This window comes from Amphimedon queenslandica, unplaced genomic scaffold (assembly GCF_000090795.2).
Source record: "Amphimedon queenslandica unplaced genomic scaffold, v1.1 AMPQUscaffold_13463, whole genome shotgun sequence".
In the NCBI taxonomy this organism is placed as follows: Eukaryota; Metazoa; Porifera; class Demospongiae; order Haplosclerida; family Niphatidae; genus Amphimedon; species Amphimedon queenslandica.
In genome coordinates this window covers 55,730-70,804 of record NW_003546301.1, presented here as the reverse complement: position 1 = coordinate 70,804, position 15,075 = coordinate 55,730, and the positions used below count along the sequence as shown (strand labels likewise).

At 35.6% G+C, this 15,075-nt stretch overlaps 5 protein-coding genes across 5 annotated transcripts; 2 read left to right on the top strand and 3 right to left on the bottom strand.

Annotated features, from left to right (window-relative positions):
- Nucleotides 1–31: 31 nt before the first annotated feature.
- LOC100638765 (FYVE, RhoGEF and PH domain-containing protein 1-like) lies at nt 32–5,056 on the bottom strand. Its single transcript, XM_011404735.2, has 24 exons — nt 4,305–5,056; nt 4,128–4,258; nt 3,994–4,074; nt 3,689–3,856; nt 3,572–3,639; nt 3,426–3,525; nt 3,264–3,374; nt 3,115–3,213; nt 2,999–3,067; nt 2,860–2,952; nt 2,522–2,596; nt 2,349–2,472; nt 2,139–2,291; nt 2,009–2,076; nt 1,913–1,960; nt 1,769–1,862; nt 1,640–1,716; nt 1,471–1,596; nt 1,285–1,422; nt 1,098–1,235; nt 904–1,041; nt 548–737; nt 291–496; nt 32–245 (listed from the first exon to the last, which is right to left on the bottom strand). Exons 1-24 carry the CDS (start codon nt 5,041–5,043, stop codon nt 162–164), a joined length of 3,318 nt encoding a protein of 1,105 aa, XP_011403037.2. The 5' UTR covers nt 5,044–5,056; the 3' UTR covers nt 32–161.
- LOC105312241 (dihydrofolate reductase-like) lies at nt 5,006–6,940 on the top strand. The gene is made up of 6 exons (XM_011404734.2): nt 5,006–5,235; nt 5,999–6,048; nt 6,095–6,191; nt 6,233–6,359; nt 6,478–6,587; nt 6,790–6,940. Exons 1-6 carry the CDS (start codon nt 5,006–5,008, stop codon nt 6,878–6,880), a joined length of 705 nt encoding a protein of 234 aa, XP_011403036.2. The 3' UTR covers nt 6,881–6,940.
- On the bottom strand, nt 6,925–10,336 carry LOC109581083 (uncharacterized). Its single transcript, XM_019994855.1, has 2 exons — nt 10,156–10,336; nt 6,925–8,349 (listed from the first exon to the last, which is right to left on the bottom strand). The coding sequence occupies exons 1-2, from the start codon at nt 10,223–10,225 to the stop codon at nt 6,935–6,937; spliced, it is 1,485 nt and encodes a 494-aa protein (XP_019850414.1). The 5' UTR covers nt 10,226–10,336; the 3' UTR covers nt 6,925–6,934.
- Nucleotides 10,337–11,501: 1,165 nt separating this feature from the next.
- LOC100636868 (ferrochelatase, mitochondrial-like) lies at nt 11,502–13,222 on the bottom strand. Its single transcript, XM_003385436.3, has 9 exons — nt 13,055–13,222; nt 12,887–13,006; nt 12,688–12,836; nt 12,560–12,632; nt 12,343–12,514; nt 12,189–12,287; nt 12,034–12,141; nt 11,826–11,990; nt 11,502–11,775 (listed from the first exon to the last, which is right to left on the bottom strand). Exons 1-9 carry the CDS (start codon nt 13,114–13,116, stop codon nt 11,578–11,580), a joined length of 1,146 nt encoding a protein of 381 aa, XP_003385484.1. The 5' UTR covers nt 13,117–13,222; the 3' UTR covers nt 11,502–11,577.
- An 11-nt stretch (nt 13,223–13,233) lies between these two features.
- On the top strand, nt 13,234–14,363 carry LOC100638637 (ras-related protein Rab-13-like). The gene is made up of 5 exons (XM_011404733.2): nt 13,234–13,441; nt 13,499–13,620; nt 13,677–13,754; nt 13,806–13,964; nt 14,048–14,363. The coding sequence occupies exons 1-5, from the start codon at nt 13,324–13,326 to the stop codon at nt 14,255–14,257; spliced, it is 687 nt and encodes a 228-aa protein (XP_011403035.2). The 5' UTR covers nt 13,234–13,323; the 3' UTR covers nt 14,258–14,363.
- The last annotated feature ends 712 nt before the right edge of the window (nt 14,364–15,075 follow it).

Sequence of the window (15,075 nt, the reverse complement as noted above, 5' to 3'; positions counted from 1 at the left end):
AGGTAGTCACTTTGACAGTGAGTGAGTGAGATTTATATTAATAGATTCAATAGTTTATTATCAAAATAATAATAATTCACACACACACAATTGCACACAGAGTCAATATTAATCTTTACCCACACATCATGTACAAGTAAATGCAATATAATACAGAACACTCAAAGATCATCTCGGGACAAGTGCGGTAGTTCAACAGCTGTCATTCTCAGAGGATCATTTTGTAACTGACCACTCTTCCAATGCTAAACAAAAGTATAATAGCTTATAAAATTCAAATGAGCACAAACCTGTGTTTCAACTAGACCGTAAGCAATCTTTCTATCTCCCTGGCCGTGTTTCCTTCCGCGTTCCCATTGGCCATTGAAAACTGTCCCAAGAATAGTTCTCTCTTCTCCATGACCATGTTTCATATCACTTTTCCATCCACCTGAATATGTACCATATTCTGCACTCTCAACACCTCTACCTTCTTTTTTTCCATTTAACCAATCCCCTATAATGATTACACCAAAAGTACTGTGCATGTATTTATTATGATATGTACCGGAATATTTATAATTAGCTGCAGGAATATTCAGTTCACCCTTTCCACAAGGTTGATCTAGTTCCCATTGTCCAGAGTAAGTTATTTCGTCTTTTAGAGTCATTTTGCCTTCACCATGCCGTAAATCCCCTTCCCATTGCCCTTCATACACAGATTCATCTTCATAAATCATTTGACCAGTACCATGGCGCTATACAATAGACAGAATGTATTATACACATACATACAGTATGCATAATGAATATAGAGGTTCACAAAAATTACAACTTAAAAATTGTGCAATTTTTATGTTTTCAGAAACAAATCATAGTTAATTTAACGCCAATGCTTGTGAATTAAGAAAAGAGTGAACTTACCAAATCATTGAGCCATTGTCCTTTGTATTTCATTTTTGAAGTATAATTCATCTCTCCTTGTCCATTTTTCAAGTTATTCCGAAACTCACCAGTATAACTCTCACCAGTGACTAATATTAGTGTTCCTTTCCCATGACGCTATTATATACATGTACATGTACCATTATTACCATACATTAAACATTGCACATTACTCTATTATGCTCCCAGAAACCATCATACAAGTCTCCATTTTTATACTTCAGAATTCCCTTTCCATGACGTAAATCTCTATCCCAAGAACCTTCATACCTGCCTAGTATTTTGCTAGTGAAAGTACCATTACCTTGACGCTATACATGAAATTAAGCAGGTAAATTTTTAATACTAAACAATGCTAACCATTCCATTCTTCCATCCACCTTCATAGTTGTCTCCATTATTATATTGCATTCTACCATTGCCGTGTATCTGATTGTGACGAAACTCTCCAGTGTATGTATTACCTGTTAATGTTGTTAGGGTGCCCTTGCCATGACGCTAAAGTAATACACTTCATCAACACATGAAGTAGAAATGACAACTTACATGAGAGGTCTTCCATTCCCCAGTATATTCAACACCATTCTTGCATTTCAAAGAGCCTCTACCATCAATATGACCAGAAGTAAATGTACCATGAAAGGAATCTCCATTACTATAAAGTATCTTTCCCTATTTTATAGTTATTGGAAAGGAGGTAATAATCATTGCATACTTTTCCTTGTCTTAATCCATCTTTCCATGAGCCTGTGTATACATCACCAGTAGAATATTCAAGAGACCCTTCACCATCTACATGTATACTGTATTTTAACAACTACTTTGTCATTATTATTTCACTGACTTTGTTTGTCTTCTTTCCATTGTCCCTCATACTTATCCCCGGTATTGTATCGAAATTCACCTTTGCCACACCTTTCATCCTCAATCCAGTCACCCTAAAACATAAAGGCAAAACTTGCAAGAACAGACAAAGAAACAAACTCACAATGTACTGCGAGTGATTAGGCCACAGCATTGTTCCTTTTCCATGACGCTAATTAGTAAACAGGTAAAAAATTTATTGCTACAAATTATCTCATACCAAAGCATCATTGAAGTCACCATTGTATGACCTTTGGTCTTGATAAACAAAGTTGGCTCTGCGAGAAGCTATTATACAAATACCAGTATGTTATCTTTTGTAAAAATTATGCTACAAAACTTAAACTTACTTGAATCAGTATCATGCAACTGACTGGCAGCTAACAAATGCTGATGAATTGTTTCCCTAATTTTAGGTAGCCACAGTTTTTTCTCAGAGTTGCTTCTCACATATATTCTGTATGGTCGTTGAGGAGTATAAATTTCAATAGCATCTTCACTACCTACACATACAGCAATTTTAGTAAGTGACAGAATATGTGTCTTGACTATAAAAATACTTGTTTGTGGGTCCCTGTCTTCGAGATCTTCAACCCACAATGCTTCCAGACTAAGTTCAAGTTCAACGGTGCTCTGTCTACGGTCCCCCAGTGCAAACACAAGCACATCATTAAATAGAATGCACTATATCATTTTAAATAATTTTATGCATAAGACATATAATAGTTTAAACCTGATAAAGTTTTTTGATATTCTGAAGATATACTTGTCCTTCTTTGACTAGTGAGCGATTAGGTTGTTCTAAATCCTACAACACATTAATAATACATTTAATACATATATTTAATAATAGCATTTTAATTTGGTGGTGCTTAATTTTGGAAATTTTGCTACTTAATTTTTGTGCATACACATACGTGTATGTGCATCACCAAGCATGTACATGTACATCAATAAGTGGTAATTCGCCTGTAGGCAATTTCAATCTCTCAAATTGCCAATTGCCAAATTAAATTGCTGAATTTACATGTACAAATGTATACGGTAGTAATAAAACACATGCATTCTTACAGAGAGACCCTGAACTTTGTTTTTGAGTTGCAATAATCTTTTTTTAGACTGTGTTTCTTGAATCTGAAGGTCAATATAATCAGCCAATTTTCCCTACAATATAAATAAACAGAGTGTCAATGCAGCAATTCTCACAAACCATTTTGTCAAGGGCTTGTGTCAACTGATGATAGTCAGGATGATCCTTATCAGTCCTTTTTATCAAATCCTATTTAAATAAAGATATCAATACGCACTGTATGATAGTCATAATACTTTCATGAGTAATATATAACGGGGAATCCTTTGAACGGGAGTGATTAAAAACATGGGTAGTGTAAGTCCAGCCTGAACACGAGGATCACTTTGACAAACCTAGCAAGAAAGGATACTAGTGACAGAGATACTAACGTAGATTAACTTACTAATAATTGGCTCTCAACATCTTTTCTTTTACGCAACTTTAGGACAACTGCTTCAGCATTATCATAATTGCTGCAGTATATAGCATACATACTCTTATGAGTTTGAGTAAACTGTCAACCAAAAATCAATACCAACATCAAATAATAAATAATTATATCTACCATGCCTAGAAAGATATCTCCAATGCATTCTTTATCAGGATCCCAATCCTTAAATCTAGTATGCAATAATGCTAATAGGCCACGATTGAATGCTAAGATACTAAATAAAACAAAGAGATAGCAAAATGGATCCAGGTAACACTTACTCATCAACATTAGCAAACACTTTACTAGCATCTTCTCCTATTAATGGACTTAACTGGGGCTTGAAAACCTAACAGTAATCATAAATAATGTTAGTATCATTTAGTACAATACTGTACCTCAACCACCATCTCAAGTTGCTTTACGTAATTGTATTCCGTGGTATACAATTCATGAAGAACTTTTTCCCTCGGTGCAGTAGAAAAATCAGAAATAAAAGGAGGAAGGTCCCTAGTGGATGCACAATGGGGCACTTCACGAGCAACAGCTTGTACTACTTCATAAATCTAAATCATAAACAACCAATACAACTGTGAATAAGCTGTAGCACCTTTATAAATACATGTTATTACCAACTAGCAACTAACAATAACAATAGTTTCTAACAACAGTTTCAACAGTTTTACACATAAAAGAAACTTACATTTGCATCATGTAGCTTTGCATCTTTTTCTTTCATTTTAACGACCATATCTTCAAGATTAACAGTACGATCTGGTATAACCTAACATACAAAAAGAAAACATAACTAAAACAACATGAGAAGCATAACATTACATCAAATGACTCTTCAAGCTCTATTGAATTCTCAAAATTCACATTTTCAGTTGGTGTGGTTACAGAAGGCCTTGAACCAAACCTACCAAAGAATGATGACCTTATGCTTCCAGTTGCTGGTTGACGTGTAACTAAAAGGATAAAATTATCACAAAGACATTGGAATAGTCATATTACTAGATGGTTTTGGTGTAGTAGCTTCTTCTACTGAATCTGAAAGGGAAGAAGTCTCTTCAGAACTCTTTGTATCAGCCCCTGAGCTTTTCCTGTCCCTAGGAACAGATCCATCACCAAAATCAGATGGTCTCTTTGTCGTGTCAATGGAATTTGCTGTTGGGATTGGAGGTGCAGTAATAGTATTGCTGTAACTAGTTGTATTAGTAACAGGTAAGGAATCATCTGGATTAACTCTACGTGTTGGCTTCATCGATGGAGGTGGTGGACGTGGAGGAACATTTTTAGAGGAGAGAGACCGTCTAGGAGGATGAGAAGCAGCTGTGTCAGGACTAGAACCAGGTAAGATGAATAAATCTGTTGACTTCAATTTATCTGATTTATTCTGTTGCCCCTTGATAGAAGATGGTGGGGTTGCAGAGGGAGAGACAGAAGGTTTGACTGAGGAAGACTGATCCGCGTCTGTTGGCTCAACTGTTATCTTCTTCTTTCGTGAGGGAGGTTTGGGTGGGAGAATAGGAGATATTTCTCGCTTTGATCGCCCGTCAGACGCCATTACCCAGCCATCTTCACCAACTAGAGTCATACTTCTTAAATCATTGAATGTCTTTGACTGTGATGCCTCCTCGGTTCCGCCAGTAACATCAGTGGAAGGATCTGTACCAGTTGCATGTTGATACTTCTGTATTCTAGCTTTGAGATTAATGGGAGGTCGTAGTGGACGAGGAGACTCATCAGCCATTGCTGCCCTCTTAGCAAAATTGAAAATAGGTTTGGTCAATTGTTTAGCACCTCCCAGTCAATATCCCTCCCTTCTCCTTGGTAACAATATGGAAGATACAAGTCAAGATATGAAGAGGTTCATTCATATAGTTGCTGCTGAAAGAAATGGTGGGATTGCATATAAAAATGACATGCCATGGCCAAGGATAAGGTTTGTTAAGACCTATCACAGCAAAATATAAATTTATAAAAAGCATTGTATATTAATTATATGAATTAGATTATGATGTTTATGGATATTGGCAAGAGTAGATAATAATTAGAGGAGAGTGTCCTACTGTGCAATACCCCCTGCTTCATCACGGCATAAAATTGAAGAGTCACATTCAGGATATTTCCGTATTTTCATTGAGTTTGAGTAGTTATTGCTAGTTAATTTTGAATAACTACTCAAAAATACTGAAAATATCCTGAATGTGACTCTTCAATTCTACGCCGTGATGAAGCAGACCTTATAGCCAGTTGGACACTCTCCTCTAATTATTATCTACTCTTGATATTGGGTCTCAAGCAATGGGTTTGTGCAACAAACGTAATTAACACGCACCTCTTAACTGGAGGAAAATGACAGATTTTGGGTGACAGGCAGACTGAAGTTTTCCTCTTTTATGAATTCATCCTTACTATGGGAGCCATGATAAAGATAGCCATGCAATTCAAAATTTTTGTTCATTTTGAGAACACGCAATAATCCTAAAAACTGGAAGATTTTACTTCTATATTAAGCGATGGCAGGCAAAGTACATTTGTAATATAATATCTGCAAAAAAGAAATTTTTTACTAGGCTACAGAAATTTCTAGCTACACAATAATCAACTTTTATTTAATTTAGTCAGTTGTTTTTATGTTATTGAGCAAAGTTTTAAAACTTACTGGCATTTTCTGCACAAACTTAATGATTATGATTATCTAGGACTGATCGGAAAGTTATGTTTCAGCTCATAAAAAGTACTAAAGACCCAAGTAATGTGTATTTACTAAACATCATAAATTATTTTTAAAATTTTAGACAAACAGAATGCTGCTGTGATGGGTCGTTTAACATATGAATCTGTGAAAAGGCCTTTACCAGGCTGTTTCAATATTGTCTTAACAAGTCGCCCAAGGTGAGGTTTTTACTCTACGTTTTTTCTATTGATATTATTAGCTCTGAGTTTCCAAAAGTGGATTTGGTATGCCCTAGTCTTAAATCAGTTGTAGAGGAAGTCAATTCTCCTTCATTGTCAAGTAGAATAGAAAATATTATCATACTAGGAGGAGCTGAAGTATATAGAGTGAGTTACATGTTAGAATTAATGTTTCAAGCTGAACACAAGCTTTTAAAACTTATCCAAATTATTGTGTCTGGTGTGAATGATTTAGTTGTTGTTTTAAATTGTCTTATTTGTTTAGGAAGCTTTATCCTCTCCACTGACTGATAAAGTATACTTTACTGATGTCATGGGAGAATTTCCGTCAGACACATTTTGGCCAGGACTTGACGACTCTTTCAAGCTAATAGAGTAAGTGTGCAATTACTGTAAGCTACATCAGCCTGCTTACTGAATGAAATTCACACCCTCATTAAATTTTGTACCTCTAACTTTTATTAAGTCATTATAAAGACAGATAGTAAGAATGATTTTGCTGATAAAATTCAGCTATAAATTACTTACAAACATACATGTAATAATCATAATAATCAATAATAATTAATCATTATAGTGATCCCGATGAAAAAGTTCCAAAAGGAGTCATCGAAGAGAATGGAGTTAAATATCAATTTTTTGTGTACCAAAAAATGAAGAAAAGTTGATTAACATTACTAATAAACAATAACTCTAAACTTTGTTTGATTTCTTGAGTAGAATCATGATTTTTGGGAGCTACAGGGGGTTCCTTGCTGTACTGGGTAGTTTGGTAGGGTCGTACTTTCTTGCGTGCCAGAACACTCTTGAGCAGACTGCCCTTGTTCTTGTATACATTCCCCACTTTCCTGTATACCTTTCCCAGGCTGCCCATTATCTTGAACACTTTCTTGAGCAATGGAAAATGAAGTTCTCTTTCGGCTTTGACTTTTTTTCACTGACACAGCAATGACAGTGCCTACAAAAAGGGCAATACCACTTAGTACCACAAAAACAATAACTGGTATAACAATTTCATGAGGCACTTGTCCAGTTGAGGAGCTAGGAGATGCTTGTTCTGTGGAGTGTAACGTTAAATTGTGTACATAAAACTTCGCTTTAATTTTGAGAGGAATTACCACATGACAGTCACCATCATCATCCCTCAACTCAATCGATGTTTCAGTTCTTGAATACACAATCCCTTTATTATCTATAGTACCGAGGGAAGGAGCACAGGTCGGAGGACCGCAGGCTTGAATGTTTGCTTGAGATGAAGGTCCGATTCCATTCAGAACATCATTAGGAGAAAACATTGCAAGGCTTGATGTAATGTAGTATGCCCGCTTTGAACTAAGTATTGTCGTATCAGCAATCTTAGTGCTGCCTTTTGTATCAAGGAGTTTATAGTTTCCATTAACTCTATCAATGATGTGAAGAGAAAAGCTGTCTGTCAATAATACGATATTGTCCAGTGAATTGACAGTTAAAATGTCACGTTCTATTGGTTCATCAAGATGTACGCTGACATAATTCTCTATCGAAAGGTTTCGAAAATGAACCGAGGTAATAATAGAAGAGTTTTCATGGCTGTCGGCACAAAATATAGCCATGAAATTTCCTGAAACAATTTTAATGTTCGTTACAAACCTGCACGAAGGAACGTCCAATTCTGCCGATTCACCCGACCGAATAATTTTGATGTACAAAAAACTCCCAATACCGGTCAAAAAGTGTAGAGCATTATGGCTATCAAACATAATCGTACCATTGAAATTCATTGACATCTGTCTCAAATGAAAGTACTGAGGAGTAGGAGGATGTGAAGGCGAAAGTTCTATGCGAAATATAACTCCAGGACAGAGACCATAGATTATAGTCTGATTGAGTGACTCTGGTCCAAATGTAATTGAGAGTGGATTGCACGTTAACTCTATAGGCTTATACCTAGTCGAGTTAATCATCAAAATAGTATTTTTAGATACGACATATGTGATGTTATCTTTTGTCAGTTGGTAAGACGTGGTCAGCGGTAGAACTTGGTTATCATAAAGGAATGATTGAACTTCTTCAACATGTACACTGCCGTTATCCACAAAAACTGTCTGATGTGAAATGTTTGCATCAAATGCAGTCAAAAATCCTTCAAAACATTTACCTAAGTAAAAAAATTAGTTCAATTTAATACTGCTTTTGGTATACATATCTCGAATTTATGTGGGCAATTAGGCATGAATTAAAATTGCATGGCTAAATTATTGTACCCTTTCCTGTGTAATTGTCAATGCCAAAATTTGTCTTAGAGATAAAAATTTTTGGCAATTTTCTTGTCATTTCAGAACAAAATTATAGCTAAAATTGATTAATTCACAAAATTCATACTCACTAAAATAAACCTAGGGCATTTGAATTGTAAAACATGCAATCATATCATACCATGCAGCTAGAATATTGACAAAATATAATTTTGTCCTAATGTTGTACAGCTATCAAAATGCACATGTAATTTGTGCTATTTTAAGACAATCATTTGAATCCCACTACGAATTAATACACCCAATTCCAACTCTGGGTCAATTTAGAATGCCAGTTACAATTTCACATTCCATTACACTCCTTTTGTAAAATAATAGACTCAGTTAGCATTACAATTATTCCATGTTGAAGTAATTTCAATTAAACATGCTACTTTGATATGTTTTTGCATGAAACAGAAACATGACTTGCTATTAAAAACCTGCAGTTTAGCTGCCATAGAACATTGGCTTCCCACAAAGTGTGCTAAGTGTGCTAAACAGCACACTTCATGAGCTTACAAAGCGTTTTTAATGTTATTATTAAAATTCATTAAAGATTTAATTTTGACTGGAATCAACTCAAACTACATATACCGTATAGCGGGATTTATAGACGAGTAACAAATTTGACAAAAAAAGTAAATTTCTCCAGTTGGCAATTTTTAATTTGACAAATAAAAGAAGTTTGTGCCTTCACGTACAAGTGGTACAAAATACAAAATTTTGAAAGGTTATAAAATTTGACAATTTATTTTAAATCGTCAATTTGTCAAAATAAAACCTATGTCAATAAATCCTGTTATACGGTACAACATCAGAACATGTATATGTATCAAAAAAAAATTAAAACAAAGAATTCTCTCCTGGATACTTTTATGGTCTCAGGCCAGATTTTAGCAAGCTTAAATATTCAATTTTTGATTGAAATCAGCTCAAACTAGATACATGTATATAACATCAAAACATGTACATGTATATGTATCAAAAAAATTACAAAAAATTGACTAGCCATTTTTGACAAATACCATGGATCAGGGTTTTCTACAAAAGCTCTACTGAGCAAACTAAACAGCACACCTCATGAGCTGGCAAGAAGCTGAGCAGTATACTGGGAAACCCTGATTGTCACACTTCCAGCTACTAGTGTACACTGCATGTACATGTACATATGGTCATGTAATGTGAAGTGGCTCTAAAGTAAATGAGAGCATTTTCCTTACATCTGTATTGATTCGGTAATCAGTATTCAGTACACTAGCCATGACTATTCATTTTGATCAAAATTTCAATTACAATTTTGTTTATGTTAAGCCTCCTTTACAATTAAGGTTAATTTACAATATTATGCTAGTCCTGATGCTGGAAGAGAATCTGGTTCTATTCTAGCAGAAAGCATGCATCAAAAGGTCAAATTGCCCACATTTTTGATTAAAAATCAACAGTACACAAGCCTAACATCATATTTAAACCAGCCTTTACAATAATATCATTGTAATTGTAATTGACCCCAGGTGTGAACTGCCACCCATAGGTCTACCATACGGTACATTATTTCTAATGATGTGCCCAATGCGATGCCCCATCAGTGATTATAATTTTTGTGGCCTATACTACCATTATCATTGCCCACTATATATATGTAATACATGTGTTACGTGTAAAATTACCACTGCTGGTTCCAGTTGAAATAACAGGTAAAAGCGGAATGAGTATAGCACCAATTAGATATAACATCATCTTGCTGTAGCCCAAGAACTATCAGTCTATCTAGATCTGTCTATCTATCTTGCTTTAGGAAACCCGAGACTGTGCAAAAGCCGGAGCTAAGAGGAGACACTGCTGCTGACTGGGACTACTGAAAAGCTGATTCTTATACTTACAAAACTAAGGGGGGGAAAACCGGGTGATTTCCCTATATGGGCGGGTCTAGACTATTTTAAGATCAAGAATTGACATCACCTTTCTAAATCTAAAATTAGAACTAGGCCTAGGCCCAAATCTAATTAAAATTCATTTGCTGGGCGCGGCTTACTTGTTAGAGCCAAAATTATGGACTCCTCGATATGTGATTTTGATGATGATTTGCTCTTTGAGGAAGAAACTTCAAGCCAACAGCAGACTGTGGCTTCTTTGCAAACCCGACTAGACCAATACTTAACCGCCAGCGAATTAGGTCGACTAGCCTATCAAGCCGGTGATATCCAGCTAGCTACCGATAGGTTCAATCTTGCCATAGACATTGAATTGCAAGTAGAAATGGAGAGCACAAACGACTTTGGCGTGACGGGACAACATTTAAGACATGAGCTTCATAAGTTAAAGTCATCCAGTGAGAGCCTCTCGTCTGAGCCATGTAGTGAAGTACTAAAAAAACTGCAACTTTTATACGAGCGTGCTGATGCCTCTGCTACTCTGAACCCTAATGAACCAAAGTGGTACTTACTAATGGCAGGAGCTCTTTGTGTAGTGAATGAATGGGAAAAAGCAGCAAAGATATATGATGAGGGCATCATTAATTGCCCACAAGATCCCACACTACTTGCTGCATCGAACCGTCTCACCAAACTTAATGGTATGATGGCATTGCTGGGAAATAAAGCTGATAAAAAACCAACTCCACTCAGTTCACCAAAAGCAAGACATCGACCCTTTTCAATTAGTGGTGATAGTGATGAACCCAGTTTCGTACCACGCTCACAGTCCTTCTCTTCTGATGATATTCCACTCAAGAAACAATCTAACTCACCACTAGTTCGAAAATCAGTAATTGGAACTGTTTCAATAACGCCTAACTCACACAAACGTAAGAGCATCTTTAATATTTTTAAAAAATCAAAGACTCCTCTTGCAATGGATGACTTTCACATGACATGGTCCTCTGATGATCTTTTCAAACAGACAGAAAGTCCTCGTGAACGAACCAAATGGAAACAAGTGTTTGAACCAGAGACTCTTAGTAGTGAGTTAAATGAGTCATATCTTGGTTCACGTACAATTGAAAACATGAGAGCAATTAATGCACTTACTGAAAGAATAAACAACTGAAATGAACAAAAAACAGTTTTATTAATTTGATTAAATTATTTCTATTAGTTTTTATTTTGTGGAACAAAAAAATTTCTCATGTTTAAGCATGTTTGGTTAACACACAGAGGGCATCTGAGGGCCAACTGGCGACTGCACTGTTTTTCATTCTTGAGATGATTGAAAACAATATCAGCCAAACTTTCAATAAATAATGGATTATCATTCAACGATGGAACCCTCCTAATGTTTTCAACTCCACACTATACACAAAAACGTTAATACTTGTATAATTATTATGATCACATCTTACTTCTTTTGCTAAGTCCTCAGCATATTCAATGTCTAACTCATGAAGAGTTTCAATGTGATCAGAAGTAAATGCTATTGGAACAAGTAGCATGTTCTTTTTCCCGCGCTTAGTCAGACCCTTTATAACATCATCAGTTTGTGGGCTTAACCAAGGCAAAGGTCCGACCTATAAAAAAATTAATAGCATCATAGTTATTCCAAAATGCTACTTTAGATTGCCAAACTAAACGATAGGGATTTGAATGATTCAATGCTTCCATTACATACTGAACTGTAGCAGAAACTTCTTGAGGATAAGGATCACCACGATTCACAACCTATAGAAAACAAAAATTTATATGGCTTACAATGGCACTTCCCTTACTCTCATTGGTAGTGAATGAGCAGAAAACAGTATCACAACATCATCTCGAACTTCCTTAGGAAATTTCTTTAACTCAGATTCGATGCCTTGAGTAAATGCCTATGTTCACAAACAATATAAACATTAATGACATTTCTATTCATGTGACAATTACTTTTACTAATCCCTTGTGAACGGGCCATCTATCAATAACAGACCACTTCATGGCAGACTTTAAATGACTTGACTTTTCAATATAACGATATATTGCATTAAGACTACTGCCAGTTGTAGAGCAAGAATATTGTGGGTACTGTGTAAATGCTACAGCATGTTCAATACCATCACTACAAACAGTTTTGTACTTGTAGTAATAATGCGATTTCACTTACTTGTACATTTGATCGATTGTATCTTCTGTTAAAGGATGAGCATATCGGAAACCAATGTAATGCTTATGAGGCCCTTATGGTCAGTATCATTTACAACTTAGATTGATAATTAAGATAATAATTTATACCTGTTTCAGGGCTTAAACTGTCTAGCAGCCTCACCATTCCTTCCCCTTGCTTGTCGGTCCACATACGTATTGGTGACCCTCCACCTATTTCTTTGTATCTTTCTTGAATAACTGGAGTCCGCCTTTTTGCTATCCATGGGGCAAGTTTGCTATCATAACAATATTCATAGTTGCATCAATTTGTTTACAAGTGACATACCTTTGAGCTGGTAATGGAATTAAGTCTTTGTCCAAGAACAGACGTAATAAAAAGTCATGCACATCTTCAGTGGTCTCGGGGCCTCCCAAATTTAGCATCATAATACCAGTCTTGGGGGGCCTATTATTAAATATTACTCTCAAGTGTTAGCATTATAATGAACCTTACTGTGTACTACTATGCCTGCATGCAATATGACACAACCGAGTAAACTTTCTTAAAGAAAGCATCGTCTTTGCCGAATCTTTCTTGTGAGCCCTTCAGAAGTTCACTAGTTCAGCCGATGAGTTCAGCCAACACTGACTTCACATTACCTAATGCCTATAAACGCACGTGTGCGTAATAATCGTAATTGACCCGCCCACAATCTGCAAGACGCATCCGGAGGAGGGGCTGCTGGAAGGCAAGCTAGCAATAGCAGCATTGCAGATAGAGAAATGGAATTTACAGCGTTAGCTAAACTGGTTGTCATCGGTGATTCCTCAGTGGGAAAGACCTGCCTTATACTAAGATACACGCAAGATGTATTTCGAGAAAGTTTTCTCCCAACAATTGGTTAGCAGAAACTATAAAAAAACAAACAATCCTTTAAAAGCCCCCTCACATGTATAGGTGTTGATTTCAAAAGCAAAATAGTAGAAGAAGGAGAGAAACGTTACAAATTACAATTATGGGATACTGCAGGTCAAGAAAGGTATGACTCACTAAGAAGAGGATTTTATCGTGGAGCTAAAGTAATAATAATAATCACATGACAGCTGACTGCGACATTCTTGGTTTATACATGTAGGGAGTGATAGTTGTATATGATATAACTAGTATAGAGTCATTTGACAATGTTACAAAGTGGATTGAAGACATAACAACAGTTAAGATTAAATTTTATGCGACCATAATTTTATTTCAATCTTTTCAACAGAATGCAGGCCCTACTCAACCACTGCTATTAGTGTTGGGAAATAAAATAGATAATGCAAGTGCACGAAAAGTACCAACAGTATCTGGACAACAAATAGCTAAAAGTGTTGGTGCTTGCTTTGGTGAAGTTAGTGCAAAAACCGGTGAAGGGATTGAAGAGGTTAGTCATTGTTATTGTGCCTAAAACATGACATTATTATGAAACTGAAGTATTTCTTAAGCTCATTATATGATATTTGTTAGGCATTTCAACATTATGTTTGTGAGTTAGTTAACCGAATAGACAAAGATCAATCACGGTACAGTGACGTAGGTCTCCTTGGTCACAGTATTGATGGGGACCACTGGAGTAGATCCAATGAGAGCAAGTGCTGCGGTGGACACAATCCTGGTACTGCATCTAATCCCTCCAGTCCACATAAACCAAAAGTGGATTTTGATCCATTAATCTAATTTTTTTTAATATACAATAATAATTATTACTAATTTTAATACTCAAGTATGATACTAACAAGACCTAAAATGTTTAATGTTCAATGTTTTGCTATGATGATATAGCTCTAGATTAGCAGTATTATGTACTATTCTTCCTCATCTGGTAGACCACCATCACAAATGGTAATGAGAAAGCAAAAGAAGCAGCACCAAACATTGTCACAACAAGACGAAATTTGTTTTTTGTTTGGAAAGGCATGTTCTAAATAAGAAAATAATAATAAAACACTGCTATGGCATACAGAGACACATAAGATCATTAAATGCAATAATAAAAAGTACACAGTGACAAATTTGGAAGTGACACTATTACTTACTCATGTGTTGCTATAATGAGACACAGTGCAATAGTAATAGTAGATAACAGTAATAGATAACAAATGTCATTGAAGTGAAAACTTTAGATTAGTAGTACATATAGTATTTCAAAAACTTGCTTTATAAAATTTAATCAACACAACACACTTATTCCTAAACCAAAAGCAGCATCTACACAGTAGACAAGTTGCATCCATTGTATAATATGTGCAATTAGAATAATAAGTGAAGGAAAATAAAGATAGTGCATTGTCATAAGTCAACACACGTAATCATTCCCTCCACCACCACTACCAAGTCTACCTCATTAATGTACAGACACAGAATTTCTAATAGTTCGTAGTCACAATAAATAATAACTACAAGACTGTCACTGAGCCTGAAGACATGCAAAAAGATTTTTCATCTGTTAACCAAAAACAAATCACAGTGAAGAATTGCTATACAATGTATGTTAA

Excerpts from the sequence above, each read along its gene's own strand:
- LOC105312241 (XM_011404734.2), top strand. The coding sequence starts at position 5,006 with ATGGGAGGTCGTAGTGGACGAGGAGACTCATCAGCCATTGCTGCCCTC. Across the intron at positions 5,236-5,998 it reads ATGCCATGGCCAAGGATAAG|GACTGATCGGAAAGTTATGT; the intron begins GTTTGTTAAGAC and ends ATGATTATCTAG. Across the intron at positions 6,360-6,477 it reads GAGGAGCTGAAGTATATAGA|GAAGCTTTATCCTCTCCACT; the intron begins GTGAGTTACATG and ends TTATTTGTTTAG.
- LOC100638765 (XM_011404735.2), bottom strand. The coding sequence starts at position 5,043 with ATGGCTGATGAGTCTCCTCGTCCACTACGACCTCCCATTAATCTCAAA. Across the intron at positions 4,259-4,304 it reads TACTACACCAAAACCATCTA|TTACACGTCAACCAGCAACT; the intron begins GTAATATGACTA and ends TTATCCTTTTAG. Across the intron at positions 3,526-3,571 it reads GTGTTTGCTAATGTTGATGA|TATCTTAGCATTCAATCGTG; the intron begins GTAAGTGTTACC and ends TGTTTTATTTAG.
- LOC109581083 (XM_019994855.1), bottom strand. The coding sequence starts at position 10,225 with ATGATGTTATATCTAATTGGTGCTATACTCATTCCGCTTTTACCTGTT. Across the intron at positions 8,350-10,155 it reads TTCAACTGGAACCAGCAGTG|GTAAATGTTTTGAAGGATTT; the intron begins GTAATTTTACAC and ends TTTTTTACTTAG.
- LOC100636868 (XM_003385436.3), bottom strand. The coding sequence starts at position 13,116 with ATGCTTTCTTTAAGAAAGTTTACTCGGTTGTGTCATATTGCATGCAGG. Across the intron at positions 12,633-12,687 it reads CAGTTTAAGCCCTGAAACAG|GGCCTCATAAGCATTACATT; the intron begins GTATAAATTATT and ends ACTGACCATAAG. Across the intron at positions 12,142-12,188 it reads CTCATTCACTACCAATGAGA|GTTGTGAATCGTGGTGATCC; the intron begins GTAAGGGAAGTG and ends TGTTTTCTATAG.
- LOC100638637 (XM_011404733.2), top strand. The coding sequence starts at position 13,324 with ATGGAATTTACAGCGTTAGCTAAACTGGTTGTCATCGGTGATTCCTCA. Across the intron at positions 13,621-13,676 it reads GATTTTATCGTGGAGCTAAA|GGAGTGATAGTTGTATATGA; the intron begins GTAATAATAATA and ends TTATACATGTAG. Across the intron at positions 13,965-14,047 it reads CCGGTGAAGGGATTGAAGAG|GCATTTCAACATTATGTTTG; the intron begins GTTAGTCATTGT and ends GATATTTGTTAG.